The sequence below is a fragment of the Aulostomus chinensis genome, chromosome 21 (assembly GCF_037954235.1).
Source record: "Aulostomus chinensis isolate RoL2024-O1b breed Wild chromosome 21, RoL_Achi_v1.0, whole genome shotgun sequence".
In the NCBI taxonomy this organism is placed as follows: Eukaryota; Metazoa; Chordata; class Actinopteri; order Syngnathiformes; family Aulostomidae; genus Aulostomus; species Aulostomus chinensis.
In genome coordinates, this window is record NC_141340.1 from 7563514 (window position 1) to 7584667 (window position 21154).

At 38.7% G+C, this 21154-nt stretch overlaps 1 protein-coding gene across 10 annotated transcripts in view; it reads right to left on the bottom strand.

Moving 5' to 3' along the window:
• The window catches only part of rnf32 (ring finger protein 32), a 70788-nt gene that overhangs the window by 39664 nt on the left and 9970 nt on the right, over nucleotides 1-21154 (bottom strand). For 7 of the 10 annotated variants that reach the window (XR_015111070.1, XR_015111069.1, XR_015111072.1 and 4 more), the window contains exon 1: nucleotides 708-790. Coding sequence is in view for 3 of the 10 variants with exons in the window: in XM_086192239.1 (XP_086048365.1) it covers nucleotides 708-722 (15 nt within the window). In the remaining 7 variants the exon portion in view is untranslated. Of the gene's footprint in view, nucleotides 1-633; nucleotides 791-9804; nucleotides 9924-20281; nucleotides 20398-21154 lie in introns of those variants that run through there. The other 3 variants (XR_015111076.1, XR_015111075.1, XR_015111073.1) reach the window with 2 other exon arrangements.

The window sequence follows — 21154 nt, forward strand, 5'->3', positions numbered from 1 at the left end:
AAACTGATTGACACCTGGTTTAATTTGGAATATTCAATTCAATTATAGCTATTCTACAAGGACTTCATTAATTTCAGTATGATTTCAGAATGTAAATAGTGAACACAATAATGTTGTGAATTGATATTAATAACAAAACTTACTTTTCAATACTTCTGAGTGAAGCTATAAATTCCTTTATGCCAATAAAACTAGAGAAGAAAACCATTAATGTATTAATTTTATTTATTTAAAAAAAGGACAAGTAATGCAAAAGCATTCTGAATACATTGTAGAAACCAAAAAACATAACCGTGGTGAAATGGAGATGATGTAACGATGAATGCAGCAATTAGCATCAAAGTTTTGTTTTTAAAACTTAGATTAAGAGCTCAGCTAGTCTCTTTTATAGTTTCTATAGTTTCCTTACATAAATAAATTATATATATATATTATATATATATGAATACTGAACCTTGAGCTGAAGCTAAGGTCAATTCACAGATGTTCACAAATTATCTAATCAAGCTAGCAAGTGCACAACACACAACGGAGCGATATAACTTCGACGCTCGCTTCTTAAACCTGCTATGAAGAAAGTGTGGCACAGAACTACACATAATTTTATCAACATATCTTCAAGTAAAAACTTACAATATTCCTGCAACCGTTTCGCAAATTACCGCATTTTCATAAATTAACTATTTAGAAAGAGCTGGAGTCCAAACCTTCCGCATTGCCATCCTATCAGCACAGTGTTTCAGTGGTTACTAAGTAACGAGACTCCGCCCTCTTCCTCTCTCAATCGTTTTCTGATAGGCTGAACTGAGACGCCTGAGCAAGTTGATTGCTCATTGCTTTTTAAATAAAAAAAATTATTATGATTATTATTATAATTAATATTGTTATTGTCATTATTATTATTATTATTATTATTATTATTATTATTATTGTTACATATCTATATGCAAACCCTATAATGATGTTAATATTTTTTGTAAATTAAATCAATATAATGTGTGTCTTCCATTATAACTTTATTTAACTTTCGTGAAATAGAGTGCATTAATTTATTTAACTGCTAAGGTTCAAATAATATATTTAAGTAGATTTGCCCTACTAAAACTTGATACTTGATACACTGATTTCAGAGGGAAATATGCACCTTCTACTGCAGTAATTTTATCTTCCTTCTATTGTTACTAGTTGTATGAGCTTACATACAAATCCATTAATAAATTTATTCTCAACAAGTCCAAAGAAGATGAGAAAGTGTGAACAAAAATATGTGAGTGCACTGCTGATGTGAAGAACTACCCAGAAAAATTATTCAAATTGACTCCACCACCATCAACAACATTAAAATGCTACTTACACTGATTTTAATCAACTAATATATTCAACACAGGAGCCATTCTGCATTGAATATCTTTTACTAATTACTATTTTGTGCTTAAGTCTGTTGATTGCAGTATTTTTATTTACTGTATTTAAAAGATGTGTGCCTCTCACACCCCTGCAGTAAATCTTTGATGATCTCTGAGATTTAAAAAAAAGAAAAATACATTGTGGTGTTGCACATTATTTGAGTCTGAGAAATTAAAAGTAAAAATACACATGCAAAACAAGATCCTTATTGAATCACTCCCCTTTTTTATTACCCTTCCTCCTATTAACTACCATACAGTATAACTGCAATTACTACATAAGTGCAATGTTAATCATAGCTCTTACTTGAGTACTTCCATTATATGGTACTTAGGCTCATAGTCAAATGAATGGAGGGAAATGGTGTACTTCTTATTCCTGACAGATCTAGTTTATTGCAGATTGGCTGCTAGAATATTATGTATTGCTGTACATTAAACTCCCCAAAAGTATAAAGTAATTTAAAAATTCTCTCCCATTTCAGAGTTATTAATATGCTATATAACCATATGAAACACACACATATATATGTGAGTGTGTGTGTGTGTGTGTGTATATATACATACATATACTCTGTTAATATATGAAACCAATTAAATATTTCTTCCAGCTTCGCTGATTACAGTACTAGTTTGTTATGTCTATCCTCCTCTGTCACCATGCAAAGTCAATTTTACTCTTTGAAAACTATGTGCAGCATCTCAATCTCACTAATGATTATTTTATTGTCAAGGACTTGTCAGTGAATGGTTGGAACCTGACCAAAGAAGGCAAGTCTGCGTGACTCACCGAGCTGTCGTCAGAGTAAGCACTGAACAAAGTTAAGCTGCTCATACCTGTGCCGTGAGCTAAGGGATCCCTCCCAGGTCACCCTCACATGGAAAACCATACACACACAACGCTCAGTCCAAACCGTCTCTTTTTGTGTGCCTGATGAAAAGTTTGCTTTATTTCTCACACACAGAGCAGGGTTTTTTGTGTGTGTGTGTGTGTGTGTGTGTGTGTGTGTGTGTGTGTGTCTTTGTGTGTGTGTCTGTGTGTGTGTGTCTGTGTGTCTGTGTGTGTGTGACTTTTAAAATGCTTTGCAGCCTTGATTGACTTTGATGTGCTCAGTCAGAATTGGTGAAAGCAGATGGTCGGGGAGAGGGCTAACGGTGAGGCCTGTCAATCCAGGGAGTCCTCTAAGAAAACAAAGTGAAGACCTGACTCTGGGAGAGGAGGAAACCCCTGAGCTTCTCAAGAGGCTGCTGCATTCTTGAGATTAGGGCAAGAAAAACTTAGACCACTGCTGTTAATGCCCCAGACAAAGACGTGGAACAATTTATTAGTTAAGAATTCAAGCTCAGAGCTCAATCAAAGGCCTGTCGTCCACCACGCCAGACTTTGGCTTTGGTTTGTTTTTTTAAAGTAAATAATCACGCTTAAAAGATACGGCAAAGATGGGGCTCAAGTCCCCCATAAAGCCTGCATTCTTCCAACTGTCATCAGAATGGATTTCAGTGCGCGCTTTTATTTTCAACAGGGACAGTGTTTGTCTTCTTCTTTATGAATACCATTTTAAAGGGCTTTTTATTTAACTTTCTTTCCCCTGGACCTCTTTACCCGATCTGAGGTATTTCTGAAAAGACAACTCACCTTGACGCACAAAGAGTTGAGGACTTATTAAAAAAGTAACGCATATTTAAATAAGCATTAATTAATAGGTTAACTGACATGAGAGGCTAATTATATATTAATAAGCCTATAAAACCCTTCTTTGTAGAATCATATTAATCATCATAATATATCGTAGTTTTATTTTATAAGACATAGAATAAATCAAATTATGTGTCACAGCCATGATGTTTTTCTTGTTTGATTAAGATTAATACATTTTTCATTATGCATTTATTATCACGTTATTGTGCACTAACAGCTTCTGGATCTAAAATCCATGGACAACATGTAGTGCTCATCCCAGATGGGGAAGCTGAAATAACCATATTTAACTGTTAATTGGTACATAATGAAGGATTTATTAACATTTATAAGTCATTACGCTTTAGATCTGGTAGCTGCAGAAAACTGAGTTAACTGTTAATAAGTGTGTTATTACCCGCGAATAAATGTTTGGAAAATTAATACATCATATTATTTAAGTTGGTCATGCATCTTATAATCTGACAGTAACTGTTTTCATGATGCTTTTGTTAACACTTACATCGTCTTAATAAAACATAACAAGCATATACGGACTTATAAGGGCCTTATTACCTATTAAGCAAGCACTATTAAGCAGTTCCAAAAAGGGAAAATCCCACAATTCTTCAACGCTTCTGTGGTGGTGCTCGGCTGCTAAAACTAAATCACTGTGATTCATCTTCTGCACCTGAAGAGAATATCATATGAAGCTAACATAACGCTAATCAATATTGGAGTAAATAAAGCCTTTAGACACATGCACAACACTCTCATAGTACAGACTCTGTCTGAACTCACAAAACGGGGCCGTGTCCATACATCATACACTGTGATATATTGCATTGTTGTCAAATGAGTAATTGCGGCGAGATATAGATGAGAGAGGGCAGCCCATAATGGTTAATTAACAATTATGTCAGCCAGAGAGATGACCGGGAGACCAATCACTTTGATAGGAGACAATGGCGGGGGACAGAAATTAAATTATTTTATGACTTGACCCATAATGCTTCCCTAACATGACTTTAATCACTTCGTGGTGGATAGGAGTCCCCCCGAAGCTATGTGGAGAGCACAGAGGGACAGGGAGATTTTCCTGTTTGCTGTTATCTCCTGCTTTATTGCTGAGTAAGTAAGCTATAAAAGAACACAGCCATCATTACAGCAGCTCGCTTGCTTTTCAAAGAGATGGAGCTCCTAATGATTAGACATGTCCTTTGTAAATGAAATACAAATCACCCCAGGCTTTTGGTTTTACTTAATTTACTAAGTGCTACATTACCTCATACTTTGGACCTAACAATGGATTTCCTATAAATCTCTGGCTAGTTGAAATGATGGAGGGGCTCACATATCACAAAATGTGCCAGTGCTTATTAGCACTTGAGAAGTTATTGATTGGCCATTTTGATTAACGTCGGCTGGGGGGCTACGCTGGCATTCATAGGACTGTCGTGGCCCCCCTGTCCAGTCGGCTGGGACTTTTCCCTTTGTGCTGACTACCAGCATGAGCTTTGGCGAGGTGACAGCCACTGCAGTGTCCCGATGCCAGGAATGACAGAATCTCAGCCACCAAAAAGCCAGAGGATGACTATGGAGGATTTACTTTTTGAATATCAGGGTGTATGGGTCAGCACATCCATCCATCCATCATCATCTTCCGCTTATTCCTACACATTAAGGGTCGCAGGGGGGCTGGAGCCTATGCCAGCGTCAACGGGCGAGAGGCGGGGTTCACCCTGGACAGGTCGCCAGTCCATCGCAGGGCCAACATAGAGAGACGAACAACCATTCACACTCACATTCATACCTACGGTCAATTTAGAGTATCAATCAGCCTAGTCCCCAATTGCATGTTTTTGGACTGTGGGAGGAAGCCGGAGTACCCGGAGAGAACCCACGCAGACACGGGGAGAACATGCAAACTCCACGCAGAAAGATCCCGTGCCCGAGCCGGGACTCGAACCCGGAACCTTCTTGCTGTGAGGCGACAGTGCTGACCACTGCACCACCGTGCAGCCCGGGTCAGCATATGTGTAGCAAAATTATTGTATGATTAGCAGACAGCTTGTGATGACACTGTGAAGAAAATATACTCATTGTAAGGAAAACCACCCTGTCAGCTAATGTTGACATCCAAACATGCTGATGTATTAAAAAAAGTTTATCATGTTGGGGTCTTAAGATGTGTGTGGCAATTTTAAACACACTTTTTTAGTTGGGGGATGCAAAAAGTTGAGCAAAGATGTGGAAAAAAAAGTTTTAACACGAAGACATGAAAAAAAAAATTTTTTAGAACTGATCAGTGTTTCCGTCTTCTCAGTTAAGCAAGTTAGCATGCTGATAGTTACGGAGGAGGTCATGTGAGCACTGCTTTGTCTGTCCGGCTGTTAGCAGGATAACTGATAGAGTTGTGAATGGATTTCTATCAAATTTGGTAAGATAGTTAGTGGGTTAATACCAGAAATAAGGTCGGCAATACTTAAACTTTTTTATGGTGGTTGCTAACTAGTCACTAGCACAACTAAAGATGCCGTGGACAAACAATCTCATACAGTGACAAAAGAAGAAGCACGTCTGTGATGACGATGTCGCTGAACAAAACTTGTTAGTCTCATAAAAGGTTGTTTGCCTAGCACGCATGTTATGCATCATCCATCCATTTTCTTCAGCATATTGCTGTTAAGGGTCGCGGGGGGCTGGAGCCTATCCCAGCGGCTTTCAGGCAAGAGGTGGGGTTCACCCTGGACAGGTCACCACTCCATCACAGGGCCAACACATAGAGACAGACAACCATTCACACTCACACCTACGGTCAATTTAGAGTATCAATCAGCCTCGTCCCCTCTTGATGTATTTGGACTGTGGGAGGAAGCTGGAGTACCAGAGAGAACCCACACAGGAACAGGGAGAACATGCAGACTCCACAAAGAAAGATCCCGTGCCCAAGCCGGGATTCAAACCCAGAACCTTCTTACTGTGAGGCGACAGTGCTGACCACTGCACCACCGTGCCGCCCTGCTTATGTTATGTATGTTATGTACAGACTAAAAATCTTATGTGAAATTCCCTTTGAGTTTCGGTCAAGGGAATCCTCCACAGATTTACCATTTAACATTTCAATTAAGCGGGCTGCACGGTGGTGCAGTGTTCAGCACTGTGGCCTCACAGCAAGAAGGTTCTGGGTTCAAGTCCTGGCTCGGGCATGGGGTCTTTCTGTGTGCAGTCTCCATGTTCTCCCTGTTCCTGTGTGGGTTCTCTCTGGTACTCCGGCTTCCTCCCACAGTCCAAAGACATCAAGAGGGGACGAGGCTGATTGATACTCTAAATTGACCGTAGGTATGAATGTGAGTGTGAATGGTTGTCTGTCTCTATGTGTTGGCCCTGTGATGGACTGGTGACCCGTCCAGGGTGAACCCCACCTCTCGCATGTTGACGCCGGGATAGGCTCCAGCCCCCCCACGACCCTTACTAGTAAGGAATAAGCAGAAGATGACGATGGATGGATGGATTTCAATTAAGCATTTAGAATTAGATTTAGATTTGATGTTTAGATTCAACATTTAGATTAAGATTTTGTATTAAGATTTAATATTTAAATTTAGATTTAACATATAAATATATATATATTTTTTAAATCTGAACCACAAATGTCATGTAGTGGTGGCGCTAGAGGAGAGGACAGAAAAAAAAAAACCTGCACTAGGAGGAAATAAAAACTTAATGTAAAGGGAAAATAACAAATTCAAAACAAATAATTGTATATGACAATAAATTCATATACAAATTTTTTTTTTTAATGATCGTTACATACCTTTTTTTTTTCCCTATTATTCCTTTTTCCCCAAACTACCTTGCAAATTTATCTGACCACTGAGGCTTTTGATTTCACATTTTTTGTTGTCATCAATCAATTTATGGGGTTATTCATTTATTCATTTATAGCATCTTTAGACCTCCACAGATGGTTGGGGACCAAAACAAAGTTAGGTGAGGTGTGTCCCTCAGGTCTGCGAGTTATATGAATGGCGTATGGCAAGACATTAATTTGAAAGGCAGTACAATCAAAATGATTAAAATGACTAAATATATATGCTGTATGGTGTTAATATTTTTTTTCTCAAATTCAGGGCTTTATTTTATTTTTTTCACATTTAAATAATCAGAGAAGGGATTGCTCTTAAGCCTAAAACCTAGACATCCCGTCTGTTATGAGGGGTCAAAAGTTGATGTGGATTTGTATTAAGAAGGTCACAAGAGAAAAATGTTAGGAAGTAATGCGTTTATCTGTGAAATAACAAGTGACTTTCACTTTTGGCTGAGCTGAGCATGCAGCTATGATTTCAATGTCACTGCAGCAGGGGAACTAGTAATTTCTGGCATGGTTGTGCAGCCATCTTTCTCTATAATGGACAATAATTGAGCAGAATCCATCACAATAGCTGGAAATAGACCACTGTAATGGCCATAAATTGTGCCCTGTGAAGGCATGAGTACTGAAAATCTGACCGCCCCTGCTGCGTCTGAGAGGCATTGCGCCTTCTACACATTTCCTTTCATCCGCACATTTTGACTCCATGCTGATTACATTTAATGCTCATGCAGTCTGGACAAATCACACCTTTTAGAGCAGGAGATTGACCTTTCTAGGGTGTTACAAGAACAATCTCCAGCAGTAATTCCATTAAATAAAAGATGCTCGAGTGAAACCTAACACCATCAGATATTGCAAATGTAATTTCCAGATAAATATGAACTAAAAACATTAACATCTTGGATCAACACACTAAATCTTTGGACTGCAAATACAGTGTCATGAATTGCGAGATTTGCAGACCTAGTCCCCAACCTTCTCAAAGAGGAGCTACTACAAAGGTAATTAACTGATTTATTTTTTTTTATTTTTTTTACCCGGGCATCTGAATTAAATCAGCAGGGATGATGGTGACTTCCTTCTAAACGCCACCATAAATCATCAGCAGCAGCGTTTTCATCTGATTGAATGAGTGCAAAGAGCCTGAAGTTTGCCTCTGCTGTGGGGAATGTGTTTGTGGTGAGTCTCATAAATGCCAAGTTCTTTGGGCAATAAGAATAAATATCACAACCACTCTCTAGAATTACCACATAATTGGGGACTTTCCGTGTCTGCACACGACCCCGCTGTCTCCTCCTCATAGCTTAAATGTACTACAGCGGATGAGTCCATATTTAGGTGAGGAGGGGTGGGAACAAGGTGGGATGAGCCATTTTTAGCCTTACATGGTTTTAGACTGAATTAAGACAACAACAGTGCCATACAAGAATGTTAATTACACAATGCTCATATACATTTTTTTGTTTTTCATTTTTTCAGGATTATATCGGTTCCTTGATAGCTGAACGTGTCGTATATTTACACTGAAAGACTCACAAGAATAGATATTCACCAAGTTATTATTATTAATTTTTGTTGTTGTTCCAAATGAAAACAAAGTGTTAGTATCTGCTAGGAAAAACTCAAAATACTTCATTTTGGTTTTATGCCTCTGCAATATGTACAGTGACTTTGACTTTTGACCACCAAATTTGTGCCAAATTTGATGCAATATCCTCCAGATAGAGCGTCAAGGGAGGTGAAAGAAGACTTGACCTGTGACCACCCAGATCTTTTCAGTTCATTCTTGGCAACAAGTGGACATTTGTGCCAGCTTTACAGAAATTCCCTCAAGGCACTAAGATATCATATAAATCTTAGCGGAAATTTACCCTGACCTTTGACCTGCAAAAGTATGAACGATTTGATTTGCAAAAGCAGATACTTGCCATTGTCAAAATGGATAAACATGAAATCAATTAAATCAGATTATAAATATGATATAAAAATCATATTGAATTTATCCAACCATATTCTTTGAGTGCATTTAATTCTAATTTTTTAAATCTATTTTTGGATTTCTTTTTGTCCATTGTAACAATGATTTAGCCAGTATTTTTTGCAAATGAACTCAACAAATTCTTTTCCAAATGGTTTTGCAATTCACATTATTTGGTGAAACCCTTGTATGGAGAGGTTGTAATTTGTCTATCAATATGAAAATGTATGAGAAACGTAGATATATGCACAAATTATACCCAGTGAAGAATGAACTAAGCATATCATGTCATCTTCCTAAAATACAATCATACAGAGCTGAAAAAAGGAGCAACTGGAGACTAACGAACCATCTATTTAGTTATATCATGATTTCCTCTTGGTAATGAGAGGTTACGGTTTTTCCTGCGGCGCGGAATAAATTTGTAACGTGTAAGCTTGAAGTTGCTGATGTGATGTTTGACTGTCACCACGTAATTGCATTTCCCATGGTGCATAGAGGTGAGAACTGAAGACTGGTAGGGTGGGAGGGGTAGATGGAGGGGGGGGGGTGTTTGATATTGGAAAAATGTAACAATCAAACTTTAAGTCTGTTTAGCATTGACGTATGTTTGTGGTCTACCCTTGATTAACCAAAAGAAAATCCTCTATTCATGGCACAGTCAGTTAATCTACATGAATTACACATGCTGAGGATAAAGTGCTGAATTAATGCATAAATGAGAGCGATTTATGTCAGAAAAAAGTACACATTTCATTTATGTAAGCTCCTCCAGGCGATCATAAGACGTTCCTCTGACCCGAGCTCGTCATGTTAAGTGCACTGCCAGGTAAGATTTCTGCACGAGTTACATCAGTTCACTCACATGTGAGGGGACACAACTGGTGAATCCAGTGGGAGAAGTGACAGGCTACTGGCTGTTTGCCTGCGCTGCCTCGACTGCCAAAGTAAACAGGTGAGCTTCTCATCTCTTCACACCTCCGCCTGCTCCTGACAGAGAACATGGAACACAATCAAGAAGAAGCACATCAGACACTATGGACAACTTAGGAAAGATGTTTTGATATATCAAACTGGATTTTACTTCTTTATGCTTGGAAGAGAGCTTGCAGCAGATTTGTTCGTCTTTCACATTCTTTTGAAGGTAAATGTGAGAATTTACAGCTTGAAATGGAAGAGCCTGACTAGTAAGGCTCAGCGCTGCTTTGTTTACATTCCTGCGTGATGTCCCACTCGACATATCTCATTTGACACCACAAATCAATATTAGAGATGAAGTGTGTAGGGGTGGGGACTCGTGAAATACAAACATTTCTCTGATGTATATTCCAATTCGCTTGACCTTTCGATGGGGTCAATAGAGTTGCGTCAGTCACAACAAGACAGCTTTGTGTTTACACCCCCCCACCCCCTTCAACATTTGTCACATACTTGTGCTGAAAAACAGGCCGCCCCAGCTGCCTGCTGGGAACCCAAGATGTCATACAAGCAGCAAAATACCTGGCCATCAGAAACTGTCAACCTTTGAACTGTCACTCCAAGATGTGTCAGGCTGAATAAGCTGGCGTGTAAGCAGACGTTTTGAAGGTCATGCAACATGGGAACCACAGACAAATTCTTTATTAAGAAGCTCTCTGACCATACAGATTTATACTGTACATGCACTGACACGCACGTGCGCACACACAAACACACACGCACATGCGCACGCACACACACACACGCACACATACACACACACACACTGTATACTCATGCCTTACCCACGCAGCAGTAACATCAAAAGGTACAAGGAGATAAAACAAAATGAATTGCAGACACATCAAGCCTCCCATGCCCTTTAAAGCTTAATTATACCTGTTGGGGTGATGAGAGACACATCACAGAACCTAGTGATTAATAAACAAACGGCGCATCCCATAAAGCCTCTGACAAGTCCCTGCTCATCGCCCCTCACACTCACAGTCTGGGCTCAGGTGGAGTGCACATATCAAAGTCTATCAAACAGGAATGAAGTTAGCCCAGCCTTTACCATGGCTTTACCTCCCTGTCCTGGCCATCCCCACCGTCTCCCTCCACCTGTCCATCTGCAGGCCGATGAGCGCATCACCTCGACGCATGCTTCAGAGCACCAGTCTAAGCTTTCATCTTTCATTGCCAGGCCAAGATCACTCGACTGGGGCTTTGTACCCGCCGACATGGTAAGTGTTGCGTTTGCCGGGGTTTTGTAAACAGACACACCTTTTGTGAAAGATGATGTGAATGAGATGAAGTTACTAACTGCTGGAGCTCTGTTGCTGAATGAAGGGGTTGACCCCGGGCATATTAGATTGCCCCTGTATCCCCCCCCCACCCCCAAACCCACCTCCACCCCCACCCCAAACCTTAAAAGGGTTACGTGTGGAGTGAGAACCAGAGTTACAGCAAGCACAGTGAGCACTTACTTTGTGTAGTCAACACTCACGCACCTGCAGCATCATCAGGGAATAGAGGAAGGTGTGGGATTGTTTTTCCTGCTAAACCTTGAGACACATTAATCTGTGTCCCATGCAAGCTAACCACCTACTTTTTGGTCAAAATAAGCCTAAAATCTGCATGACAAATGAGTAAATCAAATGACTTTGTATTGTCTGAATGTGGGACCAGATTTGAGTTTAGAAGTCAAGAGTGTCTTTTAAAGTTGTATTATTGGATGTTTATGAGTTGCGGCGACCTCTGCTGGTTCGCCGAAAACTGCTAACTGCTAGTCAAATTAAATGTTAAAGATAAAAGTGCTGCATAATGTTGATCTAATGAGACTAATCGCTGTTTGTTTACCATTTCAATTTGCTAGGTTCGCATCAGCATCACAGCGCAAGTCACATAACCTCAAGAATCCGAATCTTAAGGCAATTTCTTCGCTGTAAGTACTTTTTGTGCCTTCGCCTGATGACACCCTTAACAACATAAAACATTGTGATTTCTTGAAACTTTGATCATACATCTTTTTTTTAAAAATCTTTACAGGCTTGAATAGCAAAGACATGATCATTGTGGAAGGGAATTTGTGGTATTTGTATGCATCTGCTCTCAGGATTGGGGAAATGTGAAAGAGTAAAGTCGTGTTATTTGTACGCAGATTAGTGAGATCAGGTTAAGTACTCTTTAGAGGCTGGGGAATGTCATCCAGAAATGCAATTATGAAATATCTCTCTCAATTTAAAATCACATTATGATTAAAAAACAATGGCTGTATCATCATACAGAAGTTTGTATCGAGTAGAAATACGAGTAAACAATCAGAATCTTAGCGTGATGAGTGCTTAAATGTGACAGCTGAATATTTCAATTTTGCTCATTAACCTAAAACACATAATGAGGCCATTCTGTTTGTTGTTCAGTCAGACTTTTGGTATTTCTTAAGCTCCTCTCCAGTCACTGTTATTATGCTGTTGGCAACACATGTTCCTTGCTTTAAGCTGCTTTGGCCAAACAAATGTGATTTAGACTAATCATTTCACTCAAACAAGTTGGTATTGTTTGCGGTGTTTTTCCACTTGCCGTTTTGCTTCATTTGCATCAGCATGTTGATCAGCACCTCCTTAAGACTCGATTCAAAGTTTCAGCCCTGAAACGTGCTAAGCTCATTGGACAACAAAGATACTTAATAGAATTGTATAGATTAATACAGCAGATAAACTGCAGCTACACCTGATCTGAGCATCTGATGGTTAGTGAAGACCAAATTGGAGTTAAAACAAGTGAAGATGGGATATACGGAGGCTAACAGATGACTTGAAACAAATGCTTATGCTGCTATAAATAAGCTTCATTTATATGCATCATTTATTCTGAGACATACACTTTGTGTTATTCATACATTAATAATCAAAGGTGGACAAGGTAATAATTGTCTCTAGTGAAATGACTGCATCTCTGCCTCAAATTTCAAGTACTCAGTACTGACTATACTTGCAATAAACGTAAACGAAAGCATTAAAGTAAAAGTACAAAAACAGAGAACTATGTAGACATCCATACAGTAAGGGACATTCAAATATGACAATGTTGGGATGCATTAAATTGTACTTTTCACATTTTTCATGTATTTTTCCCGCATTTAAAGTTATTTTTAAAACAACCTGCTGCCTGATACACGTGATCTTAGTTTAGCGGTAATAATTTTACTGTAAAAGTCTGAGACAAGAACAGTAAAACAAAAGAATAATCTTAAAGAAGATATTGTCATGTTTTTTTTGGGGGGGGGGTGCACAGTAATTGATTTTTTGACTAGATTCAATAATATGCAAATTTTTTACATCTGATTTGACTGCAAGACAGTACGGATCAAAGTCAATGTTACGTGTACAAAAAAAAAAACATAAATAAATTTACCTAAGTGCTTTTAATATTTCCAAAACATTTGGAAAAACCCATAAATTATATATGTACCACTGTGAGCTCATTTCTACTCATCGGACTGATACCAAAAAAAAGATGACCAACAGTAGGTAGTCCTGTAGATGTGCCAATATCATACCCCTGCAATCAACATTCATATTGATTATTTGAAGCAAAAAAAAAGTGATAACTGACCTTAAACCTTTAAAATCTATGACATATAGACAAGACATTATATTATTATATTAGACATTATAGTGAAGTACTTGGATAACTCAGTTTACTTAATATAAAAAGCCTCGCAGAAGTAAAACTGTATTAGCAGCTCACTGAAAACATCTCATTTAACTATCTGAAGTCATATATTAATAGCACCATTTAAACATAGCTAAGATGTATAAAACACATCCTGAAGGCTAATAGGTGTCACACGACAGCTACTGTCATAACTACTGGCTATTAGGAGCTCCTTGTGTTGTACTGTAAGGGACTGGTGATAGACTGGGACCAAATGAAAGGGCTGACACAGACACTAGGAGTGTGGTAGAGTATAAATGATCCTGCCTTAGCATTGATTTAACTAATGATGAGTGCTCCCAGTGCAACAATAGTAATTTTGTCATAAAGCTGTCAGCAGTTAATCAATCTGTTAAGGGGTTTCCTCCTTCAATGTAAGATTTATTAAATGTTCATGCAGGCTTGTCTGTGCATGCTCGGGTCTGTCTGTACAAAGTACGTCTAAATGTTTCAAAAGAACTTTGATGTTTCTTATTTGTCACAATTTCCATCATAATTTCCTTTCTTACTTCTTTCCGAATGGCATAAGGTGACATAATTGTGTGTGTTTTTTTCACACGGGAACCTCCAGAGTTGACAAGGCAGTTTATGTTTCTTCTCTCACCCTTGTGATGACTATTTCGTATCTGGTGTTTGAATATTTTGTCTGAGCTCCTCAGGCAGTGTCTGTGTAGCCAAGGCTTGCATGGTAGATGCCTAGAGGACTCTCTGAGCCTGCTGGTACATCTGCAAACAATAGGAATTTCCCCAGTTTACACAACTGCAACAGAGTTATCAAGATTTGGCCTCTGGATTTGTTTCCTTTTTGGTTCATGCCACTTAAGTGTTAAACTGTCTGTTAAATCAGCCGACTTAATCTTCAGTGATTAATGTAATGAGCATGATTGCGCAGCTGTTTTGTAATTACATCCTTTTTTCCTATTAAAAAAATCCCAAAGTAAACTTGCAACAAGATTCATGTAAACCTCATTTTATAAATAACATATTCAATATGGACACTTTTTAAAAAAAAATTCTCTCTGATCAAAATCTTCCATTTTTGAATTTTTTTCCTCTTCCTCATCACTTAAATCCTCTTTTAACTCTTGAATGTTCACTGGCATTAAATCACGCTGCTGCAGATCTGTAGATTAGGGAGGAACATTAGGAACGGCATTCGAAAAGAGAGGTGGAACACTTAGTTGGGGTGGCTGTTGATAATCAATTTGAAATACAACTTCAGGCAAAATCAAATTTCAGAATTCAAGTTGAAATGTTTATCAAAATTCAAGTTAACGTACTTCATCATTTTGAGAATAAACTCATGTGGTGCATTAGAGTGACTGACCACCGGTGGGGGCTGGATGGCATGAAAGCTTTCACAGTAAACACAATTCTGAAATAATTTAAAAAAAATGTTTTAAGACTGCAAACGAATATGTCAACGTTTTTAGAAATGCCTTTAGTTGTCTTCCTGTTCTGAGTTGGGTAAGAAGGCTTATACCTCACAGCATATTAAACTACTGTTCGGAGCAAGCTATTTTCACTGTACCCCCCCCCCCCCCCCCCCCCGTTAGCTTAGCATAAAGACTGGCGAGCAATAGTTGGTTTAATGTAGACTTTCAGATGTGATTTGACTGCAATCTTGACTCTGGGTTATCTTGAATAACCCGGCCACACTTTCAGAACACAGACATTGCATTAGATTGAAAATAAACTTTGTTTTTAGCTTTAGGTAAACAAGCAGACATCTCAACAGCCTGTATCTTGACAATTCTGCAACTCACATTAAAATAATCTGGATGTACAAATGGCATGACGGGTAAATGGTAAAATATATTCATTTTTGGGTTTTTTTAATGTTTGGGTGAACCGTCCCTTTAAAATGTTTAATGTACATCACTTTAATACTGTATTTGCCTTGCAAAAAATCCCTGTGCTGAAATCCTTGAATTGTCAAAAAACATTTTAATATTTCATCAGATTTCTCAGATGATGTACTCATCACTGAAACCTCTCATTCACGGGGGGTAAACATAATAAACTCCAACCTAAATGTGCGTTAAAATTTTAACTAATATTTATGATGACATGTGAAATTATTGTTTTGATGCCTGTGCTTGCTGCTGGTGCTCCACTTTGAAGTGGAATATTAAAGTGCTGTTTAATGTGGTCATGGGGTGTTCATACATTGCCTTCCGACTGTACTCAGCTCATCTTAAACACATAGCCAGGGCTGTAATTTTTTACAAGTTAAGGCAAAATGCACTTTAAATACAGTATCATATTTTCACATAGCTGGGATCTCATTTTGCAGATACATCAGCACGTCATGCTCAGAGAGAGAGGCTGGAACAAAAGTCATGCTTTCTCATGGAGGAGTTATTAAAATGTATAAAAACAGATTTTGTGAATGAAACTGTCAAGTCAAAATTCCTGGTATGATGCACTTACTCACTTGACAATCCCTTCCATGTTGGAATATGAACAGGTTTACTTCGACATGGTGCCAAAATAAAACTTCTTTTTTTTTTTAAAGTAGAGAAACATAAACATGAATCAAATTAAATGTACCATGTACGAGAGGAGTAATTTCTTCTGAGTCAAGCGTCAGCTATCATACTTTTCCCTCCTTTTCTCCAATTTAGCAGTTACGCTATTTGCCATAACCATGTCTATCAGTTTAATGTCTGCCAGCATGTGGTAGCATGACGGTGAATAAATTGAAGTTGTCATTATGATACAAGAAAATATCTATCTGTTCGCTCTGTCAGCTAACACCAATACAATCAAGCTAACGTGTCACATAGCTAGTAGCACATTGCAGCAGAGCTAACATTAAGCTAACCTCAGTGTTAGCTTTCACATTACTGAGTGACTTATCTATTCATATGTATTTTCAGGTACCTGCTAATATTTTGACGTGCGAAAGTCTTTATTTTGACATCGAAAAAATTTGCATGTAGGTGTTGTTTTTGTTTGAGTGAAGTTCTTACAGCCAAACATGAGGACAAACGGCGCAGGTGTGCTGCTAATGTTGCTACTGCTGTTATGCTGCAGTACCTCTGACATTCCATTCCCATCTCTGTTAAACTGTACCTTTACTGCCTGTCATCTTTATTTTTATCTCTGTCACAGTTTGCTATAGATAACTTTGTGTCAAATCTATTCCTTAAGGTGGTCTATAAATACACCTGCTTTGTGTAGGCTCAAAATAGCCAACGCATTTCATGCTTTTATGTATTTCTAGCTGTGATTTGCTTTAAAAAACAAAACAAAAAAAAACATACTGAAATCTGCAGCATCAACGTTGAAAGCCCTGAACATCCAAAGCCCCTCTTGAGTCCAGGCTGTTTCTATTATAGGTTTTGTCTGCTTGTCTCGTTGGACGTGCAGATGATGAATAGGCGAGGGGGGACACTGCTGGTCGTTGGGTACAGACCACCACAAGTCTCCCTGCCACCAATATGGCGTTATGAGAATGGGATGGCTCTTGAGACGCTCGCCTTTCTCCTCTGAGATGGTGCGTAAACAGAGCAGGGGCCGACAGATGGGCCTCAGCAAACTGGTCCCGTTGACCTTTCAACCCCACTGTCCAGTACTCCCCTTCCTCTATACGAAAGTGCTGAGGAATTCCAAGGAGATTATCATCCTTTATGTCCCTCGGTTTGCTAGCCATTGTGAGTGGTGAATAAAAAAAAATAAAAAAAATACACCAGGAAATAGCGCTAACATGCTGAGGAGGTTTCTACTGGAGTAGCAAGACCACTGCTTTGCAAATGTACACAAAAACACAAACAGAATAATTAACGTACTTATGAGTAAGTGCTTAGGTATGATTCTAATTATGAAATGCACATTTTGGCAGAAATACCTGCTCTTCCTTACATTAGCCTGTCCAAGTAAATGGTGTGACTTCACTGGATGCTGCACACCTCTTTTGAAATATTATTACAGTGCAGCTTGATGCACATTGAACTCACTACTGTATTGCCACTGTTTACCTTGCCAACTTATGTATGGAGAAAGCTGTAATGAGAGAGTTGTCTGTCTGAGTGAGGGATCTGAACTTGTACGCTGTAGACAGAAGAAAGAGGAGACTAGCAATTTGGAAAATTATCACTTGAGATTGCCTGAAGCTATACTTTTGTATATTCTTGTTCTTATCTTCAACCTATTTCCTGGTATAAGCAGGACTTACCCGAGGTTTAAGTGTGCGAGTATCTCCTGTAGGATGTAGGAAAGCAACTTCCTGTATGATTACACCTGGATGATTTTTATTTTGCCCCATTCCATAATAACTAATGCTATAAAAAGAAAACTGTACATAGACGGTATAGATTTTCCTTATGACTGATTGTGACTGTCTTTTAGAACTCACCACACCATGTGTTTTTTGTTTTTTTAGCACACCTATTGGTGGTTTGCATTACTTATTGTTTACTGGGATAATAATTCTTCCTTGGAGTTGAATTAAAAAAAGATGACAATTTTTCACACTTCTTACTGTAAGTTTGCAAAATGCACAACCTTAAGTTAAGCTGAAGTGTAAAATGCCTCTTTTCAGTTAGGTATATTTCTCATCTGTGAGACAATGTATGCCACAAAAAAAATCTCTTTTTATTTTCATATCACAATCCAGTAGTTTTTTCTTCAAGTTTTTTTCAAACAACAACCTGTCGATGTTTATGTTGATGAGCTAAGTTAAATTGGCTAGCTAGCAATAATTGCATGTTAGCCTAACACCTCAAACTCTGCTTTTCTTCCCCCAAAATAATGTTGTTACTGGTCAGAATCGCTTTTCACATAACTATTATTACTGGTTTTAAGTTAAGTCATAGGAATCGGTTTTTAAGTTAAAAGAAAATCCACGACTGCAACATGTTCCGTACACAATGTATATGTAATGCTACCACTCAGGTGGTGCATGTCTGCAGGGGTACTCCATTAACCTGCAATAATAAAACAAACTGTATTTGTGTTCCCAAAGAAGCATCTCTTGAACACAAAAACATCTTTTATTGCATCATGAAGGACAGCAGAAGAGTTGTTACATCACTTCCATGGGACTGTGTGTGGCAGTTATCTGACGAAATGAAATAAACACTGTTTGTACTGCAACATCCAGCTCAATATGAGTTTAACTGCTTTCTCACAGTTCTGTTTTTTTTGTGTGTTTTTTTTAAGTTTGTCCACCGCTCCCGTTTGTCGGTGTTGTAAACATTTGTGTAGCCATTGTCGCTGATCCTCACCGAGCGGCATTTTTAGCATTCCTTGCCGAATTTTAATCTGCTTTGTATTTTTTGTTCTTACAAGCAGAGCGAAATAATTCAGCATAAGCTGTTCAGGTCAGCATTATGGGTTGTTTCCCAGGCCAACTGCAAGGAATGAAACTACTTTGATAAATGACCAATTAATGCAGCTACATTACAATTTTTTTTTTTTTGGGTGAGATTCTTAGACAAGTGTATTGATCAACCAAACAGACAGATGCTTTACATCCCTAATATTGCGTCCATTGATTGTTTGCTCATCTCATCCCTCAAAATGAATATTTCTCATTCAGACACTTCCTTCAAACACATAATTTTCAAGGTAAGCACACTTACTTATATAACAATACTGATTAACAGAACATTTCCCTTTTGTAGATGGCCACAAAGAACGACTCTTAGCGCCTCTGTGGCTGAGTCACCACACAGCTTGGGCCCCATTCATGTTTTTCCCATGTTGCAATTTACTCACTGAATTAGGCTCGGACCAAAAAAAAGTGTTTCAGTCCCAATTATCATCTGGCAAGGAGGAGAGGAGTTCTGACAGAGGTGGGGGCTGAGATACTTAAGCCTTTTCACTAGTGCTGCCTTGTTTCCCCTGTTCCTCTCCTTGAGAGAGTAATGTGTTTTCACACACAAAAGGAGGATCTTCAGAGATATGCCAAGAGTCTGGAGAGTGTGTTTGCTGGACCTGTGAAGAGACCTCTTTAGGAGGCTTTGAGGACAATGGAGCATGGGCACCGGCCACGGTTTACTTTGTCCACGCCAAGCATTTCACACGCACCCGGGGCAACAGCCGGTCCGAGCAAAGGCACAACATTAGTCTGAGTTATTGAAAAGGCCTTTTTCATCTTTGTCACCCAATCAGCGCAATGATCACGCTGAGGGAGTTATGTTTGGATGGGTTCTCTCTATTTCTTCTGACTTTCAACATTCTTCCCCAAAATACAAATGCGATTTTTTTTTTATTTGTCACACATTGTATTTATGTCATATAAGTGCAAATTCTATTGAACTGATGTCTCTCATCACATTGAGCTCATACTTATTGAACAGCAATCAAACAGGGATATAGTGCTTCCCTTTATGAGCCAAAAAACATGGAGGATAGGTATCACATCTGGAAACAGCTGCTTTCTTGTAGGACGAGTGATGTGTACCATGTTCTACAATCTATCAAACTCTCATAACTGATTAACTACGGCGATAGATGCTGCAACATTATTTGCTTGTCTTAAATATTTAGAAAGATCAGCACGTACACCCTGCTATTCTTTTCCTGATGATGCCAACATCAGCATTTGAGGTTCAGATATCATTTCTTTTTCCAACAGTATTGTATCAGGTGTTTTATTCTGATGCCCAAAATGATGATGTGATGAGGATAAAAGAATCCCTGCCTGGATGACCTACCGCAAAAATGGAGGAGACATCTAGGTGAAGTTCCCCATCTCTCCTGTGTCTCCAGACTCAGCCTGCTTCGTTTGCCCCGTCACATTGTTCATATCTCCATTGCCTGGCTGTTGTTGCTATAGCAATAAGAGGATCTGACAAGTTAAAAGTTCCTCTGCAACAGATTATGAAAAAAAGGAAGGCAATCAAGATAATGTCGCATAAATTACTAATTAAACAAGACAAACGTTCAAATTATATTAAAAGAATCGGGCAGCATGCCCAATCAACCTGCAAAAACTGTAGGAATATTGAAAATGTTCTTGATTTAACTGTATATTCTCAGTGCTTAATTTTGCAAATGGCATGCAAAATATAAATAAAGCTGTCAGTTTTGCACCTCTGCGGTAACTTAAATACTTGATTAAAAAATCTGACATTGACGAAGATTAAAAGTTATATCATCTTGATAGAGCTGATTGACAATAATCCCATTAAATATGTGTATTGACTTTATTTCCTCATCACGTCTGCAAATTATGTCCGTGCTCTTTAAGAATACAACGTGTTTCTATGAGCTCAAGAGTCAGCACGAACACTAGGACAACAACAACACACCCACCTGTGCATCAATCACTCGAGACAACCCATAAATACTTTGTTATGAACAGGAACCTGATAACGGTGGCAGCAGAGCCCTTAAGAAAACACAGCCACACAAACCACCGACTGCGTGCAGCATTTTCAACCAATGCCGTGTTAAATATTAATCTCACACACTTTGGGAGCAGCATTCCTGTGAACTCACAGTCGAGGCAACTTGTGGAATGCAATGCTAAGCCCTGAAACTGTACTTCCTGGCTGTGAACAGAGGCATGCTGGGAAGGCCCGTAC